The sequence below is a fragment of the Callospermophilus lateralis genome, chromosome 15, assembly GCF_048772815.1.
Source record: "Callospermophilus lateralis isolate mCalLat2 chromosome 15, mCalLat2.hap1, whole genome shotgun sequence".
Taxonomy (NCBI): domain Eukaryota; kingdom Metazoa; phylum Chordata; class Mammalia; order Rodentia; family Sciuridae; genus Callospermophilus; species Callospermophilus lateralis.
The window spans coordinates 45,287,075-45,307,219 of NC_135319.1; the positions used below are offsets into that span (position 1 = coordinate 45,287,075).

Sequence of the window (20,145 nt, forward strand, 5' to 3'; positions counted from 1 at the left end):
TAACTTGATGATAATCATTTTTCTAAACAAAACTACATATTATCTTAAATGAAATAATTACATATTTGATAGAGTAATTATAGTAAATAAAGTTATTTTATAGATATCTTTAGTTTGGAAGATACAGGTGTAGAGTTATATAATACCAACTGAAATACTCACTTGGTATTTCACAGCATTTGACAAATTACTAAAAAACTTTACCTAACAAATTTAGTAGGCGATGTGCCAAGAATTAGTTCAATGACTCTCGATTACTCATTACCTCAATGCCTATATTTTGAAGTAGGTATTATCCTCACTTTGAAGAGAAGGGAAACAGAGGTTAAGTGACTTGCCTGAAGCCACACACTCATTGTAAGAACCTACAGTATGAGCCTGGAACTTACAACAGTGATATTAGAACAGGAAAAAGAAATATTTACTTAAAATCATTTAAAATTTTTAATAAAAAGCATTTGACAAAATACATTAAGCTAAAAATCTTCTACACAAACATTGAAAGAAAATAAAAAGCATAAAATATTATTACTAAGCTTATTATCCAAACCAAAAAATAACTGATATAAATGTATAAGAGTAAAAGCATATCTTTCTGCCTGCCACCAAGAGATAGCAGTAACATTTCTATACAGTCACTCCTCAATTTCAACAAATGGGTTTACAAGTGTGTAAGAATCACTCTTGTGGATGGGAATATAGCATTGTGGTAGAGTATCTGCTTAGCATGCCAAAGGCCCCGAGTTCAATCCCTAGCACAACAAAAACAAAAGCAAACAAATAAAACACTTGTTGTGGTTAGAAAAAAATTTGCATAGTTTTTACTCAGATTTTGTTCAATAAGTGATCAATTAAGGTGAATAGTTTACACAGCTAGAAAAATAGCACCATTAAAAATCAAAGAAATGTAAATTTATCCAACTCTTAATTTCCTACTAGACAGCCATCAAGCAAAATAAGAAAAAATGACCAAAATTCGAAGAGGTGGGACCTATGGAGACATAGGTGCAGGGATTCACTGCTAAAGTAATTCATATTGTTCACAATTCTTCTGCAAAGCAATGTGGTTTTTAACACATAAAATAGTGAGGCTAATATTCATATTCTTTAAGTCTATAATTTCCATCATGAAATTTTTCCAAGTAGCAAAATAAAAGCTATTATACAAATACGTTATTGCACTACAATTCATAATAAAGATAATTTAGGACAGCACAATTGCCAAATATGAGATTAATGAAGAAAATTTTGCCATATTAATAAACACAGAAATATATAGGCATTGCTGGGTGTGATGGCATGCACCTGTAGTCCCAGCTATTAGGGAGGCTAGGGCAGGATAGCTTGAGCCCAGGAGTTTGAAGCCAGCTTAGGCAACATATCAAGTCCCAAAAAAGGTAAAGGCAAAGGCAAAGGGAAAAGCAAAGGGGAAAGGAAAGAAGAAAAGAAAGAAGGAAGGAAAGAAGGGAAGGAGGTAAGAAGAAAGGGAGATGCAGCTCTTAAATCTTACCAATATGTAGACCATATTTAACACATGAAAATATTTAAATACTGACAACTATAAAAAACAGTAAAAACAAACAAATTATAATTTGTTTACCTTTTTATTTACTAGTTAAAGTCTTAAATAAAAATTTCAAAATGTCAAAACTAAAGCAGCAATAAAACAACACAGGAAAAAAGGAATTTTATTCCCTATGGTATTCACTTATATTATAAATATGCATTGGGTACATAGACTTATTGGCTTATATAGAATTAGCAACCATATATAACCTTGTTTCTATGGAAAAAAAAATCATTTCATAATTTCTAGTAAACTAACAAATGGTCCTTGAGAACATAACCACACTAAATTGAGAATAGCTTAATTTGGTGTCTGCAAAGAAGAAGTGAAAGCAATACTGGGAGTTCATGCATGTTTCTAATTTACTAATACTACACTAAATCCTGACTTCAAAAAGCAGTGTTCATATTCATAAAGAACCACATCCCACTAATATTTTTCAATTTTCCTCTTCTGTTCTATCTTTCAAATTTTCCCTTTTCTAAAATTCACCTTTTTCTCCATATCACTATTTAAAAATACTTATAATTATTTAAAAATATTAAACGTTATCTGAAAGTGACTTGTCACTTATCAAACAGGATAGCCATCTGAAAACAATCACTTTCCTTTTGCAATAAAGTATATATTGAGGCTGAACAGTTAAGAGATACCATTTCAAATAAAAAATAGTAAGATAAGTAATCATACCATCAAACTGGTCTTCACCTTCAGTCATTAATTCATCATCAGAGCAAATACTCAGAACATTTACCAACATTTCTGTCACTATTCAAAAAAGAAAAAAAGTTACATGTTAGTTGCCCATAAAAACTGTCTATGAATGCACAGCAAGGATTCATACAAAAGGTCAAATAATGTTTAACTCAAGACGACACATTCTGATAGCAGGAATAATGAAATTAAGTTTGTAAAGGCTTTCAAAATGGAAAGCAGGAATAAGAAGTCTGAGAGAAAGCAATTCTTCTATGGAATAAATTTTCAAGTCCCTCAGGAACAAAAAAAAATCAAACCCCAAAGAGATGAGAACAGAGAAATAACAGATGAATGTACATATTTCAAGTCTTCATTCGTGGATATGGCATTAAAGAGTAAGAAAATAATCATGGCACAGATCTCCTGTTTCAAAAATGTCCCAGGATTCAATCTTTCAAAAACCAGCCACAGGGACTGGGGTTGTGGCTCAGTGATAGAGCACTAGCCTAGCACATATGAGGTGCTGGGTTCGATTCTCAGCACCATATTAAAAATAAATAAATAGATAAATAAATAAATAAATAAAGTATTGTGTATGTGTGTGTGTGTGTGTGTGTATATATATATATATATATATATATATATATATATATATATGAATATGAGAATGAACAGCCACAGCAAATTTATTTCTAAGATTACTAATGACCATGTGACAATCAGAATCCATGGTTCTTTCATAGGCTTATTATTCCTCTCCTTGATTAAATTAAATTTCCCTTCTCTCTTTTTTTGGTTACCAGGAATCTACTCTTCTGGTTTTCCTACTTGTGAGACCATGTTTTCAAACAAAATTTGTACTTTTTTCAAGATCCTCTCTGGAGTCTTATTCTTTTTATAAGTCCCATTTCTTAACAATTCCATCCATTACTACAATTACAGTTTAAATATCACCTTCTTGCAGATGATTCCAGAATCTCTCCCACCCCCACCACTATTGTGATACTGGGAATTAAACCCAGGAGTACTTTACCACTGAGCTATTATCCCTGTACATTTTATTTTTTATTTTGAGATAGGATACCGTTATTTTGCTGAGGCTGATCTCAAACTTGGGATCTCCTACCTCAGCCTCCCAAGTAGGTGGGATTAAAAGTGTGCACCACCATGCCCAGCTAATTCCAAAATCTTTATTTCCATTCTTGATCTCTTCTTCAGGTTCTGGATTTCCTTGATAGTTTATTGCCAAACTGTCTTAAACCATTTGTATATTGTTTGCTTTCCCTACTAAATTGAAAGTCCCATGAGTGCAGGACATTGTTTTGTTCTCCAAACTTAGGTTTGGTTTCCAGAGCCTAACACAATGTCTGGCACAAAATAGGCACCCAATAAATATCTAACAAATGAGTCCATAAAATAAGAAAGATATGAACTGGGGATATAGCTCAGTTGATACACTGCTTGCCTCGCATGCACAGGGCCCTGGGTTCAATCCCCAGCATCACACACACACACACACACACACACACACACAAGAATTAAGTTTCAATTAATAAATAAAAATATCTATTGACTATTAGCCAGTGGATGTTCTGAAATGAATATACCCAGAATAAAATTCAGTATTACTGCTACAAACCTATTTTTCCTTCTACAAATGTATTAAAAGCACAACCAATGCTAGGTAAGTATGCTAAGCCTTTGGGATTCAGATATGAAAGGCAGTCTTTAACCATAAAAGGCTTATCAACTACCAAGGGAGACCAACATATCAAACAAAAGTGAGTGATAAAAACTATTCTGTAAGTATTCAAAGATATCAAAGACCTTCTGGAAAAGGAAAGACTTCTGGTAAATGACAAATCCACTGAAAAAGAACAAAATATCACGATACTTATAGAAATTAACTCAAAATGGAACAAAGACCCATACATAACAGCTAAAACTATAAAACTCTTAGTAACAAAATAAAACTCAGTAAAAAACAAAGGGGTTATCTCTATGAGCTCGGATTAGGCAATGGTTTCTTCAATATGACACCAAAAGCATAAACAACAAAACAAAAAATAGATAAATAGTACTTATCAAAATGTTGCTGGGCATGGTAGCACCAGCTTATAACTGCAGCTACTCAGGAGGTTAAAGCAGGAGGATCACTTGAGCTCAGGAGTTTGGGGCCAGCCTGCGCAATATAGTAAGATCCTGTCTCAAAAATAAAACAAAACAAGAAGTCTTGTGTTTCAAAGGACACTGTTAAGAAAACGAAAAGCCAACCCATAGAACGGGAGAAAATATTTGCAAACCATTTATCTAATAAGAGATTTGCTTCTAGAATACATAAAAAAAAAAAAAAAGAACAACAGTTTAAAAAAAAGAAGAAAAAACACCTAATTATAAATGAACAAAGGATTTGAAAATACATTCATGTAAAGATATATAAATAGCCAATAGCCCATGAAAAGATGTTCAATATCTTTATTCACTAGGGAAATACAATTCAAAACTACTTTATAGGGACTGGAGTTGTGGCTCAATGGTAAAGTGCTTGCCTAGTGGGTGTGAGGCACTGGGTTAGATCCTCACCACCACATAAAAATAAATAAAATAAAATAAAGGTACTGGGGTTGTGGCTCAGTGGTAGAGTGCTCACCTAGCATGTGCAGGGCCCCTTGGGTTCAATCCTCAGCACCACATAAAAATGAGTGGATGAGGGCTGGGGTTGTGGCTCAGCAGTAGAGCACTCGCCGAGCTCATGCAGGGTCCTGGATTCAATTCTCAGCACCATATAAAAATAAATAAAGTAAAGGTATTGTGAAAAAAAAAAAGTATGAATGAAATAAAGGTATTATGTCCAACTACAGCTAAAATATAAATATTTTTAAAATAAAATAAAATAAAGGTATTGTGTCCATCTATAACTAAACATAAATAAAGTAAACCACTTTATATTTAGTATGATAGCAACAATAAAAAGGACAAACAATAACAAGTGTTGGCAATGACATGGACAAACTAGAATCATTACACACTGCAGGTAAGGCTGTAAAATGATACAGATGCTTTGGAAAACAGTTTGGCAGACCTTCAAAAGGTTAATCATATCAAAGAGTTACCATATGACACAGCAATTTCACTCCCAGGACGACACCCAAGAAAAATGAAAAATAAAGTCTACACAAAAATTTGGACATGAATGTTCTTCTCAGCATTATTCATAATAGTCAAAGTAAGTCCAAAACTGATGATTTGATAAACAAAATGGGGTATATCCATATAATAGAATATTATTTAGTCATAAAAAGGAATGAAGAACTGGTTCATGGGGCTGGGGATGTGGCTCAAGCGGTAGCGCGCTCGCCTGGCATGCGTGCGGCCCGGGTTCGATCCTCAGCACCGCATACAGACAAAGATGTTGTGTCCGCCAAATACTAAAAAATAAAAAAAATTTAAAAAAAATTAAAAAAAAAAAAAAAAAAAAGAACTGGTTCATACTACAACATGGATAACCTAAAAATTTTATGGAAAGAAACCACACAAAAACCACATGTTGTATTTCCATTTATATGAGGTGTCTGGAACAGGCAAATCTATGGAGACAGTATATTAGTTCGCTGCCTAATGGCAAGGAGGAGTTGTGGGGAAATAAATGCTAACAGGCATGGATAGAATTTCTTTAAGGGGATGATGAAAAAAATGTTCCAAATTTGACTGGTAATGATTGCAAAAAAGTCTACAGAATATACTAAAAAACATTTAATTATACAATTTAAATAGATCCATCATATGGTATATGATATATATTTCAATAAGACTGTTATGAAAAATAAAGAAGGAGGATGAAAACATAAAACTTATAAGACATAGCTGATTTTTAAAGAAACTATCCATTCTGTGTTATAGCTGGAACATAAGAATATGCAACAGAAAGGCAGGAAATAAGGCTGAAGAAACTTCAAGTCAAAGAATCTGTGTAACAAGTTAATGTACATTTTGAAAGTTATATAGAAACATTTATGAATACTAAAATAGTATATTTTAAGTAAATAATATTTATCATCTAGAATCCTGATTGGGAAAGAATGGCCAGAAAGTCATAGCCAAGTAGTAGCTTGAGAAAAATGTCAAATGAGAGAAATGTTATTTATTTTTTAGTTTAAAATCAGATAGATCTGAATAATTCATAAAAGAGCTAGTCAAGAGATCTGAGGAAGTCAGGTGTGGTGGCACACATCTGTGATCCCAGCAACTCAGGAGGTTAAGGTAGGAGGGTCTCAAGTTCAAAGTCAGCCTAAACAACTTAGCGAGGCCCTAAGCAATTTAGTGAGACCCTGTCTCAAGATAAAAAATAAGAAGGGCTGGGGATATGACTCAGTGGTAAAACACCCCTAATTTCAATTCCTGGCTACCCGCCCATCCCCCCCCCCCAAAAAAAGAGAGAGAGTCTGAAGAGCAGAGAATGTGAATGATAAATCAAATTTCCTGGGGCAGGAGGAGCTGAAAGGTAAGAGAATCTAAGGACAAGTTAGAAGGGCAAGCCTTTGGATAGAAGGGTTACCTTCTCAACAAGAATTCAAGAAGAGTATTCTAATAAAGTAGAAACAATAAAGAGAGAAAGTGGCTGTTACTGACAAGTATGTTCATTGAGTGAAGAAAATAGCTGGAAGAAGTATTTAAGAAGAGAAAGGATGAAAATTTAGGCTCTATCCTAAGGAAAATGGAAGAAGCATACTATAAACCTAAAGAATGTTTGGATACTGCTGAGAGCTCAGGTAATGTTAGATATCAAGGGATGGGTTGGACAAAGAAGAGCATACCTGTAATCTCAGTGGCTTGGGAGGCTGAAGCAGGAGGATTATAAATTCAAAGCCAGCCTCAGCAAGAGCAAGGCCCTAAGCAACTGAGTGAGACCCTGTCTCTAAATAAAAACCAAATAGGGCTGCAGATGTGGCTCAGTGGCCAAGTGGCCCCCCCTGAGTTCAATCCCCAGTACCTTCCCCCTAGCCCCTCCCAAAAAAAGAAATCAAGGGGTGGCACCAATTTGTAAGGCTGTATGAATATCTCCAATACTGCTCTATACCTGGGCTGTAATAATGAAGAAAATGGATGGCTGTACTTAAATAGAGCCAAAGTTGATTGGACAAATGAAGTAGACAAAGGAGAGAAAGGAGTTTGACATTATGTTAGGAAGGAAGAAAGTCAAAAAAGAGATCCAACTATTAAGAAAATAACATAGTCATGTAAGCCCAGTGACTCATGAGCCTAATGCAGGAGGAATGCAAATTCAAGTCCAGCTTCAGCAACTTAGTAAGGCCCTAAGCAACTTAGTGAGACCCTATCTCAAAAAATTCAAAAGAACTAGGGATATAGCTCAGTAGTAAAGTACCCCTGGGTTCAATACCTAGAATCAAGAAAAAAAAAGAAAGAAAGAAAGAAAATGACAAAGGCCAAGAGATCCCAATGAAGAGAAAGAAAAACAGTAACTAGAGTGGAAAGTTGTATCAAAAAAGAATTTTCTCACTAGCGTTATCTTTGCCAGATTCAAAATATCCAAGTCATCTTCAACGATTTCTACTCCTTAAACTTGTAATCTTTTTTCATTGCTTCTACTTCCACAGTTCTTTTGGTTCTCCACATTCTCTATTCCTAATGCTACCACAGCTTCATTAAGTCTCTAGCTGGGCACCAGGGATTGAACTCAGATCTATTTTGTATTTTATTTAGAGACAGGGTCTCAATGAATTGCTTAGTGCCTCGACATTGCTGAGGCTGGCTTTGAACTCGCAATCCTCCTGCCTCAGTCTCTGGAGCCACTGGGACTACAGGCTTACGCCACCACGCCAAGTTCTACTTAACTTTTGATGTAGCTTCATAATAGGTTTCCCAGTCTCTAGTTCTTCCATCCAATTCATTCACCACCACAATTTTTCTCCTTTTTGGCTAGTGTGCTAGAACTCAGGGCCTTGCACATTCTAGTCAAGCTCTCTACCTGAACTAAATTCGCAATGAACTAAATTCCCAGCTCAGGATTTTTTTTCTAAATGTCTACCAAGGTCATAATTGTTTCAGTGTCTTGTAATAATTTATTAAAGTTCCAATTTCTTAAAACAAATGCCAAATGTCTTCTTTGATATAAGGAGAGTAACTAAGAACAGAGTACAGAGGAAGAGCATGAGAAGAAGTTTAACATTAAACAGGGACGAGAGGTGGGAGGGAAAGGGAGAGAGAAGGGAAACTGCATGGAAATGGAAGGAGACCCTCATGGTTATACAAAATTACATACAAGAGGAAGTGAGGGCAAAGGGGAAAAAAAAAGGGGGAGAAATGAATTACAGTAGATGGGGTAGAAAGAGAAGATGGGAGGGGAGGGGAGGGGAGGGGGATAGTAGAGGATAGGAAAGGCAGCAGAATACAACAGACACTAGTATGGCAATATGTAAATCAGTGGATGTGTAACCGATGTGATTCTGCAATCTGTATACGGGGTAAAAATGGGAGTTCATATCCCACTTGAATCAAAGTGTGAAATATGATATGTTAAGAACTATGTAATGTTTTGAACAACCAACAATAAAAATTAAAAAAAAAAAACTGAAAATTATCTTATGGAATATATCATCAGATATCTCACAAGAAAATGGTCTCATATGAAAATAACAATGAAAGTTCCAATAAAGTGTCACTATTCAGTTGACTGTAGTGGCACGTGCTGTAATTCCAGCAATTTGGGAGGGTGAGGCAGGAGGAAAAAAAAAAAGTTCCAATTTCTTTCATACTTTATCTAGTACTCTCTAGCCATATTACATCTTATCATCATTATTTATGTATCTCAAGTCTTCTATTAATCTGCAAATATTACTTGTTTGTTTTTTTTTTTCTTTGTGGTGCTGGGGATTGAACCCAGGGCCTTGTATATGGGAGACAAACACTCCATCAACTAAGCTATACCCCTGCCCTACTTGTCTCTTTATATCTTAGTACCCTGAATAAAAAAGACGCTTTAAAAAATGTATTCAACAGCCAATATGGTGGCACATGCCTGCTATCTCAGCACCTCAGGAGGCTGAGACAAGAGAGCCACAGATTGGAGGCCAGTCTCAGAAAGTTAGTGAAATCCTGTCTCAAAATAAAAAAATAGAAAAGGACAGGATATAGCTCAGTGGTAAAGAGCCCCTGGGTTCAATCCCCAGTACAAAAAAAAAAAAAAAAAATTAAATGAGTAGGTCTACATGTATGATAGTTTCTGGAAGAGCACACCATTCTGGATTCCCTAAAACAGAGGTTTTCAATAGGGCCAGTAAACCTAAGACAAATTACCAATTCATTTCAGATGTATGACTATACTAAAAATGTTCTGTATAGTATGACATGTTTCTGCGAATATCCCCTTTCTCAAAAGGGTTCTGTGGGCTGGATATGGAGCTCAGTGCTAGAGTGCTTGTTTAATGTGCATGAGGCCCTGAGTTTGATCTTTAGCACTGCCAAAAAAAAAAAAAAAAAGAAAGAAAGAAAGAAAGAAAGAAAGAATTCTATATTAAGAAACTGAAATTTTTGGGTATAGTTACTTTTAAAAAATGAATCATTTTAAAGAAATATTTTGAAGTACATATAAATTCAAAAAAATACTAGCTGTGATTTTCTTCAAAATAATTTGGATATATAGGGAGGAGAGTAGTGGATAGGGATATAAATGACATAAGATTGGCCATATATGCTCAGAGTTTTCCAGTTTAAGGTTTTGATACACCAACAAAAATATGGGAAAAAATGAAATTAAAAAGGGGTTCTTATCCTCCAAAAAAGGTTAAAGAAACTCTGCTTTTATCTATGATGCTATGATTGAACTACTTCTCATATACCAACCCGCCCCCCGCAAAAAAAGAAAAACAACAGGTTGTTAAATCCCATACACTTTAAACCATCCTCTCAGGAAGTCTCTAGCTTAGGTTAGTTGTTTCCCAGGGTCTAGACCAGAGTGGTATGTAGTACACATACAGAGTGGTATGTAGTACACATGAAATGTCACTTGTATTTATTTAGAAACAAGAAGTACTTAGGCTAAAACTTAGGTGGTCAGGGTTACAGTTTTCTATCACATGCAGAAAAAAAAGATGGGGCGGGATCTCATGAAAATCAAAGAGAGATCAGTGAAAGAAAGAGATGAGAGGGTGGGAGATAAGGAGGGGGCAGGAAGTACTAGGGATTGACATTGGCCAAATTATATTGTTAAATTGTGTGTATGTATGAATACATAACAAACCCCATCGTATGTACAACTGTAATGCACCAATTAAAAAAAATAGTTAGGCTAAACAAACAGCTATCATGTATTAAAATGTTAAATCTGAAGCCAGGCGAGATGACGCACACCTGTAATCCTAGTGGCTCGAAAGGCTGAAACAGGAGGCTCTTGAGTTCAAAGCCAGCCTCAGCAAAAGCATGCACTAAGCAACTCAGTGAGACCCTGTCTCTAAATAAAATACAAAATAGGGCTGGGGATGTGGCTCAGTGGTTGAGTGCCCCTGAGTTCAATCCCTGTACCCTGATCCCTAAAAAAAAAAGAAAAAGTTAAATCTGAAGAGTTTGAGAAAATTCTATTAATGCTCTAGAAAGTGGCTAGGATTCCATGTACGCAATATTAAAATCTAAGCTCTCTCTCTTTTTTTTCCCCCTTGACCATACCAGGGGTTGAACCCAGGGCTGCTTAACTACTGGGCCACAACCCTTAGTGCCCCCTATTTAAAAACTTTTATTTATCTATTTTAGTTGTAGTTGGACACAATACCTTTATTTTATTTATTTATTATGTAGTGCTGAGGATCAAACCCAGTGCATCACACATGCTACTCAGCCCCTTTTTTATTTTTTATTTTGAGACAGGATCTCAACAGATTGCTGAGGGTCTCACCAAGTTGCTGTGGCTGACTTTGAATTTGTGATCCTCCTGCCTCAGCCTCACTTTTTTAATTTAGAAAAGACCACACAGAAAAATAACAAAAATGGTCAAAAGATTTAAATATTTCCATTTCTTATGAGATAAAATGATTTAGAGTGGCAAAAGAAGAACCAAGATGATTTAGTAGAATTGAAATGTGGGAACATCAATAATATTCTCCATATTCATTTCACTTGTAGGAGATCCACAGAAATTAAATTTTCTCATCTCTCAAAAGGAGGTGGACTACATAATTAAGTTTGCTTATGAGCTCTAAAACACTATGATGTCCTAGTTTTTCACAGGTACATTGAGAAAAACCTATAACCTTTATTTCTTTCCTTATTTAAACATTCACAGCATCAACCTTTAAGTTAGATATAATGAAACATTTCCTTAAGTGGAGGCATCACAGAATCAAATTATAGAGACTCTCAAAAGTCCCTTTTCTTCCTACTTATCTTTCTGGCCCCCAGTAGCTTTCCTCCCCATATTATATTAAAATAGCTGAGTTGTAGTCTAGCCTGGAGGCCAGAGAGTAAGCAAGATGAATGCTTAAATTCCCTTTAGCTTGATGATGCTATGATTGAACTATTTCTCATATACCAAAGATAGAAGGTTATTAAGTGTAATGCATCCCTTGCACCTAAGCCCTCAACTGCCCCTCTTCTCAAATGCTAAAGCAAGTAATTCTATCTCCATATTAAATTAACATCAGACTTACTAAGTAAATGAAGACCAAAGGCAATCTGCAGAAAATCTATTTAACACACACAGTTTAAATATTAATTCTGAATTTTAGAAAGAAAAATTGTCTTGGAAGAAGTGACATATCATACAGAAAGGAACATTTTGTAACATGAAGAGGTGTGAAAAAAAGAGGGGGATATAGAACAAAATGTTTTATAATCATGTCTGTACTCTCATGCTGTCATTTGTCTTATATGAAAACTGAGGCATTGCCCTGTGAAAAAAAATTATAGATAAAATAGAAAAAGAAAAATGTGATGAGTAACAAGATCCTAAGAATTCTACAGAACTAGAAAATAAAGACATAAATTTATTAAATAGCATTTATTTTCTCTCTTATTAAAAAATTATTAAAAGCTTATTTAGTTAATAGGTATTTCTCTTAAATTATCAGAAAGGCTCACTACTAAAATTTTATACATATTTCTGATATAGGAGAAGAAATATTAGGTTAGAACTGAGATCTCTCTTTATCATTTTTCTCAATGCATACTATAAGATGACTAACATTGCCAAAATAAGGGCTATTAAATTCTCCAATAAATTGCTATGGCATTCCAAAAAATGGGGTCAAAATATGCAGAAGAGGCCCATCCAATCTAAAGATATTCCTCCATAAAAGATTTACACTGAAAACAAAAAGGAAGAAAATCCAACAGCTGAAGACAACATCAGGCTATTTATAAGTCTTCTTCCAGTCCCCTCACATGGGGGCTGTAAACAGCTAACTAAAATATCTTTGAGGCTCTTATATCCACATTCACAGACACAAGTAGAACTGTAATCACAGTGAAATCAGACTTCAGTATCCTTTAGCAAGTATGTGCCAGTGATGGTAAACTGGAGTAAATATAATGGTAATGAAACAGTTCCTTTTTTAAAAAAGTAAAAATCATACCTTTTTCTCCAACAAAAGGTAAAGACCATGTGAAGACATCCATAAAATTGGGCAACCAGTAAGGATGTGGAGAACAGTTGAACTGCCGAATATTCATCACATTATTTTCATACTTTAATACAGCAGCTGCAAGATAAGTTAAATGTCAACATAACAATTCAGCTTTAGCCTCAAAAATAAAAAATACATAAAAACAAAATATATATATATTTTTAAGAGGGAGGAGGATTGAGGGATGAGTAGAATCTGGGCTGGTGGAGGGAGGAACTAATTTTCCATAACAACACACTTTTTGTTTTTAACACACTTTTATATAGAGTAACATATCTAAGTTATTATTAATGAAATTTTTAGGTTATTTTCAGACTGTTTGTTTTACTTTATAATTCAATAATGAACATGCACCTTTACTAAATCCAAAATTGTGAAAACTCAATTGTTAAAAGAAACAAAGAATGACAATGAGCAATTTTCTAGGTTTTTAAAGTTCAAATAAATCAAAGAATTAAAGAGGATCTTTTTAGCTGTAGGCAACCTGATAAAGGTACCTGAATGGTAACAAAGCAAACAAATAAATAAAATATTTTATTTATGGATGTACCAATGTATTTATTTTGTTTAATATAGGAAATCAGGTAAAATTATTACAAAGAAGTATTTTACTTCATTAAGAAAAAAATTTATTAAAATACCAGAAGGGAAAAATAACTAATAATTCAATAATAATATATTCATCTCAATTTCAGAAATCTAATACTACAATGTTTAGATAATTAATATCTTAAATAACCTTCACAGATTTCAGCCACTGGTTTTATTACTTTATGAAACATGAGGTTAGAAGCACTAGATTCTAATCTAAACTACAGCATGTTACTAGCTGTACAATATGTGATAAATTATTTAATCTGGGTTGTTTTGTTTTGTTTTGTTTATAAAATGGGGACTAGGGATGTAGATGAGTGGTACAGGGCTTGCCTAGCATGTGTAAAGCCCTGGGTTCAATCCCAAGTACCTCAAAATAAATAAATAAATAAATAAATAAAGTAAAAAGAAACTAAAATGTCCACTTAGTCTATCTCAGAAGTTTATTTTAAGATTAGAGAAGGTATTTCACATTAAACTACATGAAAGTACAAAATGCTTTGCAAATATTATAATGATTATCTAGTTGCTTTTTTTCACTTTAATGAAAAGTACTGAAATGCAGCTGTTAAATTCCAAGATCTGCAATTTTGGCTAATACAGGACCAAATATAATCCTGCTACATGTTAGCATTTACTAACTTAACATGTATTATGTTTGCTTCCCTTGTAAAACTGCCACGTGAAATAATATTTAAACTTAGCCTCAGTTTTTATACCAAACTTTCAGAACTTAGAGAGGAGAGAAAAATCTAGAAAATTGTCTTATCAGTAGAAATGAAACATTACAAACATGCCCATACTATGTAAACACTGAAGTAGTTAACACTACTTATGTTCAGACTCAGAATAACTAAGAGACATTTGATTTTGAAAAGAGAGTCAGTGGTTTGAGTTTCACTTTTAAGTACTAAAAAAATTGATTCCTTAACCTCCTGAGTCAAACTGAAAAAGAAAAACCAGTAAAGGAGTAATCAACTAGGCTCTAAAACTGACAATGGTAAGTCATAGTTGAGGAATAGAGCATTGGCATAAAGTTAAATGTAGTGCTCAATTCTGTTCTTGAGAATGGAGTCAAAACTTAGATATTCTTCTTTTCAAAAATGAAGCCACATTTCATCACATATAAATTCTTATAGCATATTCTAAATTATCCAGTGTGCTATTTGATCTCAGGCAAATGTTTTAATCTTTTACCCATCATTTCCCATCATCCAAAAAAACCTTCTGCTTCTGTTCCGAACTTATACCATGACCCATATTTAGCAATGACTTCATTATCTTTATAAATGTACTTTTTAAAGTCTTTAACCTTCTCTTCCTTTCTCCTGGCACATCTACTATAGCCTTACTTTGAAGCTATGAAATAGTCAACTGAATTCCAGACATGTCAAGACAAAACAGGAGCCAGCCTCTTAATTTCCACCTCTGAAACTGATCTACATTAGCCCAATCTCATCTTCAGTGTCCTTGGCACATACTTAACTAGATTAAGACCCTTTGGCATTATCTGTCAATAATAGTTATATTCAGAATAAAATGAGATCCAATCATTACAGACAGATCAAATTAGGAAGGAAGAAGGAGAAATGGAAACCACTGTAACACAAGATAAGGAAAACAGATAAAAGGAAAAAAGTGTAAACAAAGGATAGAGACGAATGTATTTCTAAAAGGACATCAAAGTGGATTAATCAAAGAAAGTTCAAATACATATCTTCATGGGACAATGATAAAGACTGGGAAATAAGAAGGAAAAGAATCTACATCAGTGAATATAAAACAATCAACATAATAAACTAAATAAGTAGATGGTACAAATAAACAAAATGGTCAAAGCAGCATCAGTATTATACAAATAAAAAAAAACCTTCTCTTGATTATAAGGGGAAAGATTTAAGAAAGGGGAGCTTAAGAAAATCGTGTTTGTTTTGTATAATGTACTTAACTCAGAGTACTTTTTACAAAAACAACTTTTATGAATGCTAAGTTGTGGAATGGTTAACATATAATGAAGTTTCACATTTTGGATTTTTATTTTTTGTTCTCTCCCCTCCCTTATATCTATTTTTTTATGAAATTTTGATGGATTCAAACAATGCCCTTTTTCTCTATTATATTTTTTTTAAAAATAAGTATATTAAAATGCTAAGTTGCTTAACAATTTTTTATCAACAACATCTTACCTTTATTATTGTAGACATCTAAGTAATTAGGTGCCGAAAAAATTGTTATTAATGAAGGGAACCCTGTAGTTTGACTTTTTCTGTACATTCTATAGCTGCAAAACAAATAGCTTAATATGCATCGTAAAGCATCAATCATGGTTACTAAGTTTGATTTGTATTCAAGGTGTTAATTTGGGTCAGGGAAACAAAATTCTTACCCTGCATCTTGAGCTTCATGAGCTCTAATAATCGATAACAAATTATTGTTTTGCAAAAATTCACACACTGCTGGATAGCTGTTGGGGGAAAAGAGTAAATTAAGTAAAAGAATGTTTGTATGTATATAAAGCATATGATATTTCAAAGAACTAAAATGTGATTAATCTTGCATATTTTTCCTTACTTATAAAAATAAGAACATCCTCGAACTGTATTGTGACTAAAATGTTCCTGTGATTTTTCATTTCCAAAATCTTCAGAAGGATCAGACCATAGCAAGTCACACATTGGTCCAAATGCAGGTGGCTCTTTGAATCTATCTAACTGTGAAAAAAAAAAAAAGAAGAAGAAGAAGAAAAGAAATAAAGAATGGAAATAACTCACCAAAAGTTGGGGATAGAATGTGCAAAGGAAAGTGGTATCAACTTCCAATGTAGTACATATTACATTGTTTTGAATGATTAGAAGATTATTTCCCTAAATATCAGTATACTAGTTTTTACCATTACCTAATCTTGGCATTGAAGAGAAATTTGAAGTCTGACTCTCTACTTAACAAAGAACAATAAATAGGAATCAACTTTGGAACCAAAAATATATACTTACTCTTCTAATATCATCCAGTGTGTGTATTTCTGGTGAAAGTCCACCATGAACACAAAGGAACTGTTGATTTAAAAGTGCAGCAAGAGGCAGGCTATCAAAAGCTTCCATACAAGCTTCATAAACTCTTTCTGAATATTTAATTTTACCTAGAAAAAAATTAAATATTTGAAATATACATCACTACTAGATCATTTTTAAAACAGATGGATACTGATATTAAATTTTTATTTCTTGCTTTCTCTTCTCCCTTATATTGTGTTTATACTGAGATATGGATAGGACAGTTTCAATTATAAAAGGTAAATATTCTAAATTAAAACCCAAACTAGAAAACTATGGAGAGAGAAAACACACAAATAGTGGTCAGGAGTTGAGAGTAGGTGAAGAGGTAACTATAAAAAAGCAGCAAGAGAAGCTGGGGTTGTGGCTCAGTGGTAGAGCACTTGCTTGGTATGTGTGAGGCATTAGGTTCGATTCTCAACACTGTGTATAAATAAATGAACAAAATAAAGGCCCATTAAAGAAAAATCTCTTCAAAAACAAAACAAAACAAAACAAAAAAAACAGCAAGAGCCAGGCACAGTAGCGCACACCTGTAATCCCAGCCACTAAGGAGGCAGAGACCGGAGGATTTCAAGTTCAAAGACAGACTCAGCAATTTAGCAAGGCCCTAAGCAACTTATCGAGAACCTGCCTCAAAATAAAAAAATTAGAAGGGCTGAGGGTGTGGCTTAGTGGTTAAGCACCTGGGTTCAATTCCAGGCACGAAAAAAAAAAGGAGCACAAGAAGGATTTATAGCCTGATTAAACTTTTCTGTATCTTGACTACGGAGATGGACAATATTGTATATTTGTCAAAACTCACAGAAATAAACACCATAAAGAGTGAATTTTACTGTTTATATATTTTTAAAAAGAAAGACACTTCCCCTACAAGAACCAATAAATATAAGCAATGTTATCAAGTCTTATGAAGAAAAATATTTCCCCTATTTAAATATATTATGGATATGCAGCAGAGAGTCATAAAAATCTCTAAAAACAGTTCAACCCTTCACCTTTATAGGCCAAATAAGGCAAAATTATAACTGTACTTATGGCTCAATAGGGTTTTGTTGTTGTTGCTGTGTTTTTTGTTCTTTTTGTGGTACTGGGGACTAAATCTAGGAACTTGAGCATGCCAGGCAAGCACTCTACCACTGAGATACATCCCAAGTCCTTTTCATTTAAAATCAGGCTCTCACTAAGTTGCCCAGACTGGCCTGAACTTGTGATTCTCTTGCTTCAGCCACCAGAGTCACTGGGATTACAGGTGTGCAACACTGTGCCTGATAAGACTAAAATAATCTTAATACTGACATTATTTTATTCTAAGAGTTAGTGACTATCATTATTACAGGCAAGACCATTACATTACTGTAAAACTGAAGGTATATCCATTAAAAATAATAAAAGAAAATATACACCTATGTTAGAGAAGCTGATGGGTTCCCTAAAATGAAGGCTTAAAATGGGCAGTGAAGCAGGAACTCAATATAGAAACACAAGATAGATAAAACTCCACCAAATCTGTTGTTTACTTTTAGAAACATAAGCACATGTCTTTATTACATTATACCTTTAAATTCCTATATATTTTGTTTTGGTGGGAATTTGGTGGTGGTTTACTAATTATCTAAGAGGAATAAAAAGGGCTTCATTACAATTTCTATTTATTTATTTGGTTTATATTTATGTGGCACTAAGGATTGAACCCAGGGCCTCACATGTGCTAGGCAAGTGCTCTGCCACTGAGATACAGCCCAGGCCCTTACTTATTTATTTATGACCTCTTGATGATACAAAGCTGATCCAGAGGGTGCAATAGTTAAAAGACTTAGTGTTGGGAGGCCCAAGGGTCTTTGGCTAGCTATGTGTCTTTTTCTGGGAAAATGTCTGTGAGTAGGGGCAGAAAAGGAGGATTAGCCCAGAATCTTTTGGTTAGTATTTTAACATTTAAATATAGGAAAATACATATCCAACAACCGGAGGTTCCAAATTTGCTAATTTACTGACAGACCTGTTTCCCACAACTATGTTTCAATAAAAATTTTAACTTGTTCACTGTTAGGTCAAGTATGTGCTTTCCACAGGTTTCATCTTATTCACTTAGGTAATATGCCTCTTTCCTGAAATTGTATAAGCATGCCATCTCTGCCATTATCCTCTGCTATTTTTCTTTTCACAATTCTCTATTAATACCTTTATTTGATTCTTAATTTAAGAATTACATTTGGTCTTCTGTATCTATGGGTCTTGCATTCATGAGTTCAATCAACTTCGGGTCAAAAATACTCAGAAAAAGCCAGGCATGGTAGTACACAACTGTAATCCCAGCGGCTCAGGAGGCTGAGGCAGGAGGATCACAAGTTCAAAACCAGCCTCAGCAAAAGCAAGGTGCTAAGTAACTGAGTGAGTGAGACCCTGTCTCTAAATAAAATACAAAATAGGGCTGGGGATGTGGCTCACTGATCGAGTGCTCCTGAGTTTAAAATAATAAAAGAAAATATACACCTATGTTAGAGAAAAAAAAAATCAGAAAAAAATAACTGTCTCTATACTAAACATGCAGACCTTTTTCCTTATCATTACTCCTAAGCAATAGAGTATAGCAACTATTTGCATAGCATTTACATTGTATTAGTAATTATAAGTAATCTAGGGATTATTTAAAGTATACAGGAAAATGCTCAGAGGTTATATGTAAATAATATAGCATTTTATATAAGAGACTTGAGCATCTCCAGATTTTGGTATCTATGGGGTCCTAGAACCAGTTTCCCACCGATACCAAGGATTGACTGAATTCCTATTTTTAGAACTTAACTCTAAAACTTTATTAATAAAGTTATGAATACTAATAAACATTAAATTATATCTAAGGTGTGAAAAAAGGCCAAGTATTGTTCTGTATCACACAGTTAATAATGACGGATAAATAATAACTATTAAGAACTTCACAGGTACAAATATAATGCACCAATAAAAAAAATATGGAAAAAAAAAAAAGAATCTTCACAGGAACTTCTCAAGACTGGGGAACAAAAATCTGCAATCTAATAATAACCAAAAATTTTTTTCTTAATATGAAAGCTACATATAAACCCCTAAATAATGTAAAAATTATCATGTGTCAAATAAAAAATTTAAAAATACATATAAAACTCCAAACTATTCCTAAGTACATTTATAAGAATTAAAGTTAATAGAAAATATTGAAACAAAAACCTCTGAATTAAATAGCATTAAACACTAAAAAGTACCTGACAATCTTACTCAAAGATTTAAATGTGTGGGCACAAAATTTGTTCTCATATGTTGCACTGCAAAGTCTTTATAACTCACATCTTACTACCTACATCATTCCAAATGAATACTTAGAAAATGAAAATATTTCTCCTAAAAGTACTCACATTCCTGCTTAAAGGTAAAATATTCAGTAAGGTGTCTGCATTCATGGTTGCCTCTCAGAAGAAATAATGTACTTGGGTATAGAATCTTCAAAACCCATAAATATAAGACACACTGCAAAAGAAAATGTTTCCAGTAAATTTATCTTGTACTTTTGCTTAACTAAATAATTTAATCTTTGTTCCTTTTAATCATATTACCCTTTTTTAAAACT

General features: G+C 33.7%; 1 protein-coding gene across 8 annotated transcripts in view; it reads right to left on the reverse strand.

Annotated features, from left to right (window-relative positions):
* The window catches only part of Ppp3cb (protein phosphatase 3 catalytic subunit beta), a 54,342-nt gene that overhangs the window by 15,476 nt on the left and 18,721 nt on the right, over positions 1–20,145 (reverse strand). For 7 of the 8 annotated variants that reach the window (XM_076835257.1, XM_076835254.1, XM_076835256.1 and 4 more), the window contains exons 4-10: positions 19,934–20,045; positions 16,482–16,627; positions 16,060–16,199; positions 15,875–15,952; positions 15,675–15,769; positions 12,844–12,969; positions 2,258–2,335 (exon numbers count right to left, since the gene is read on the reverse strand). In XM_076835257.1, coding sequence (XP_076691372.1) covers positions 2,258–2,335; positions 12,844–12,969; positions 15,675–15,769; positions 15,875–15,952; positions 16,060–16,199; positions 16,482–16,627; positions 19,934–20,045 — 775 coding nt within the window. The remainder of the gene's footprint in view (positions 1–2,257; positions 2,336–12,843; positions 12,970–15,674; positions 15,770–15,874; positions 15,953–16,059; positions 16,200–16,481; positions 16,628–19,933; positions 20,046–20,145) is intronic. The other variant, XM_076835252.1, reaches the window with a different exon arrangement.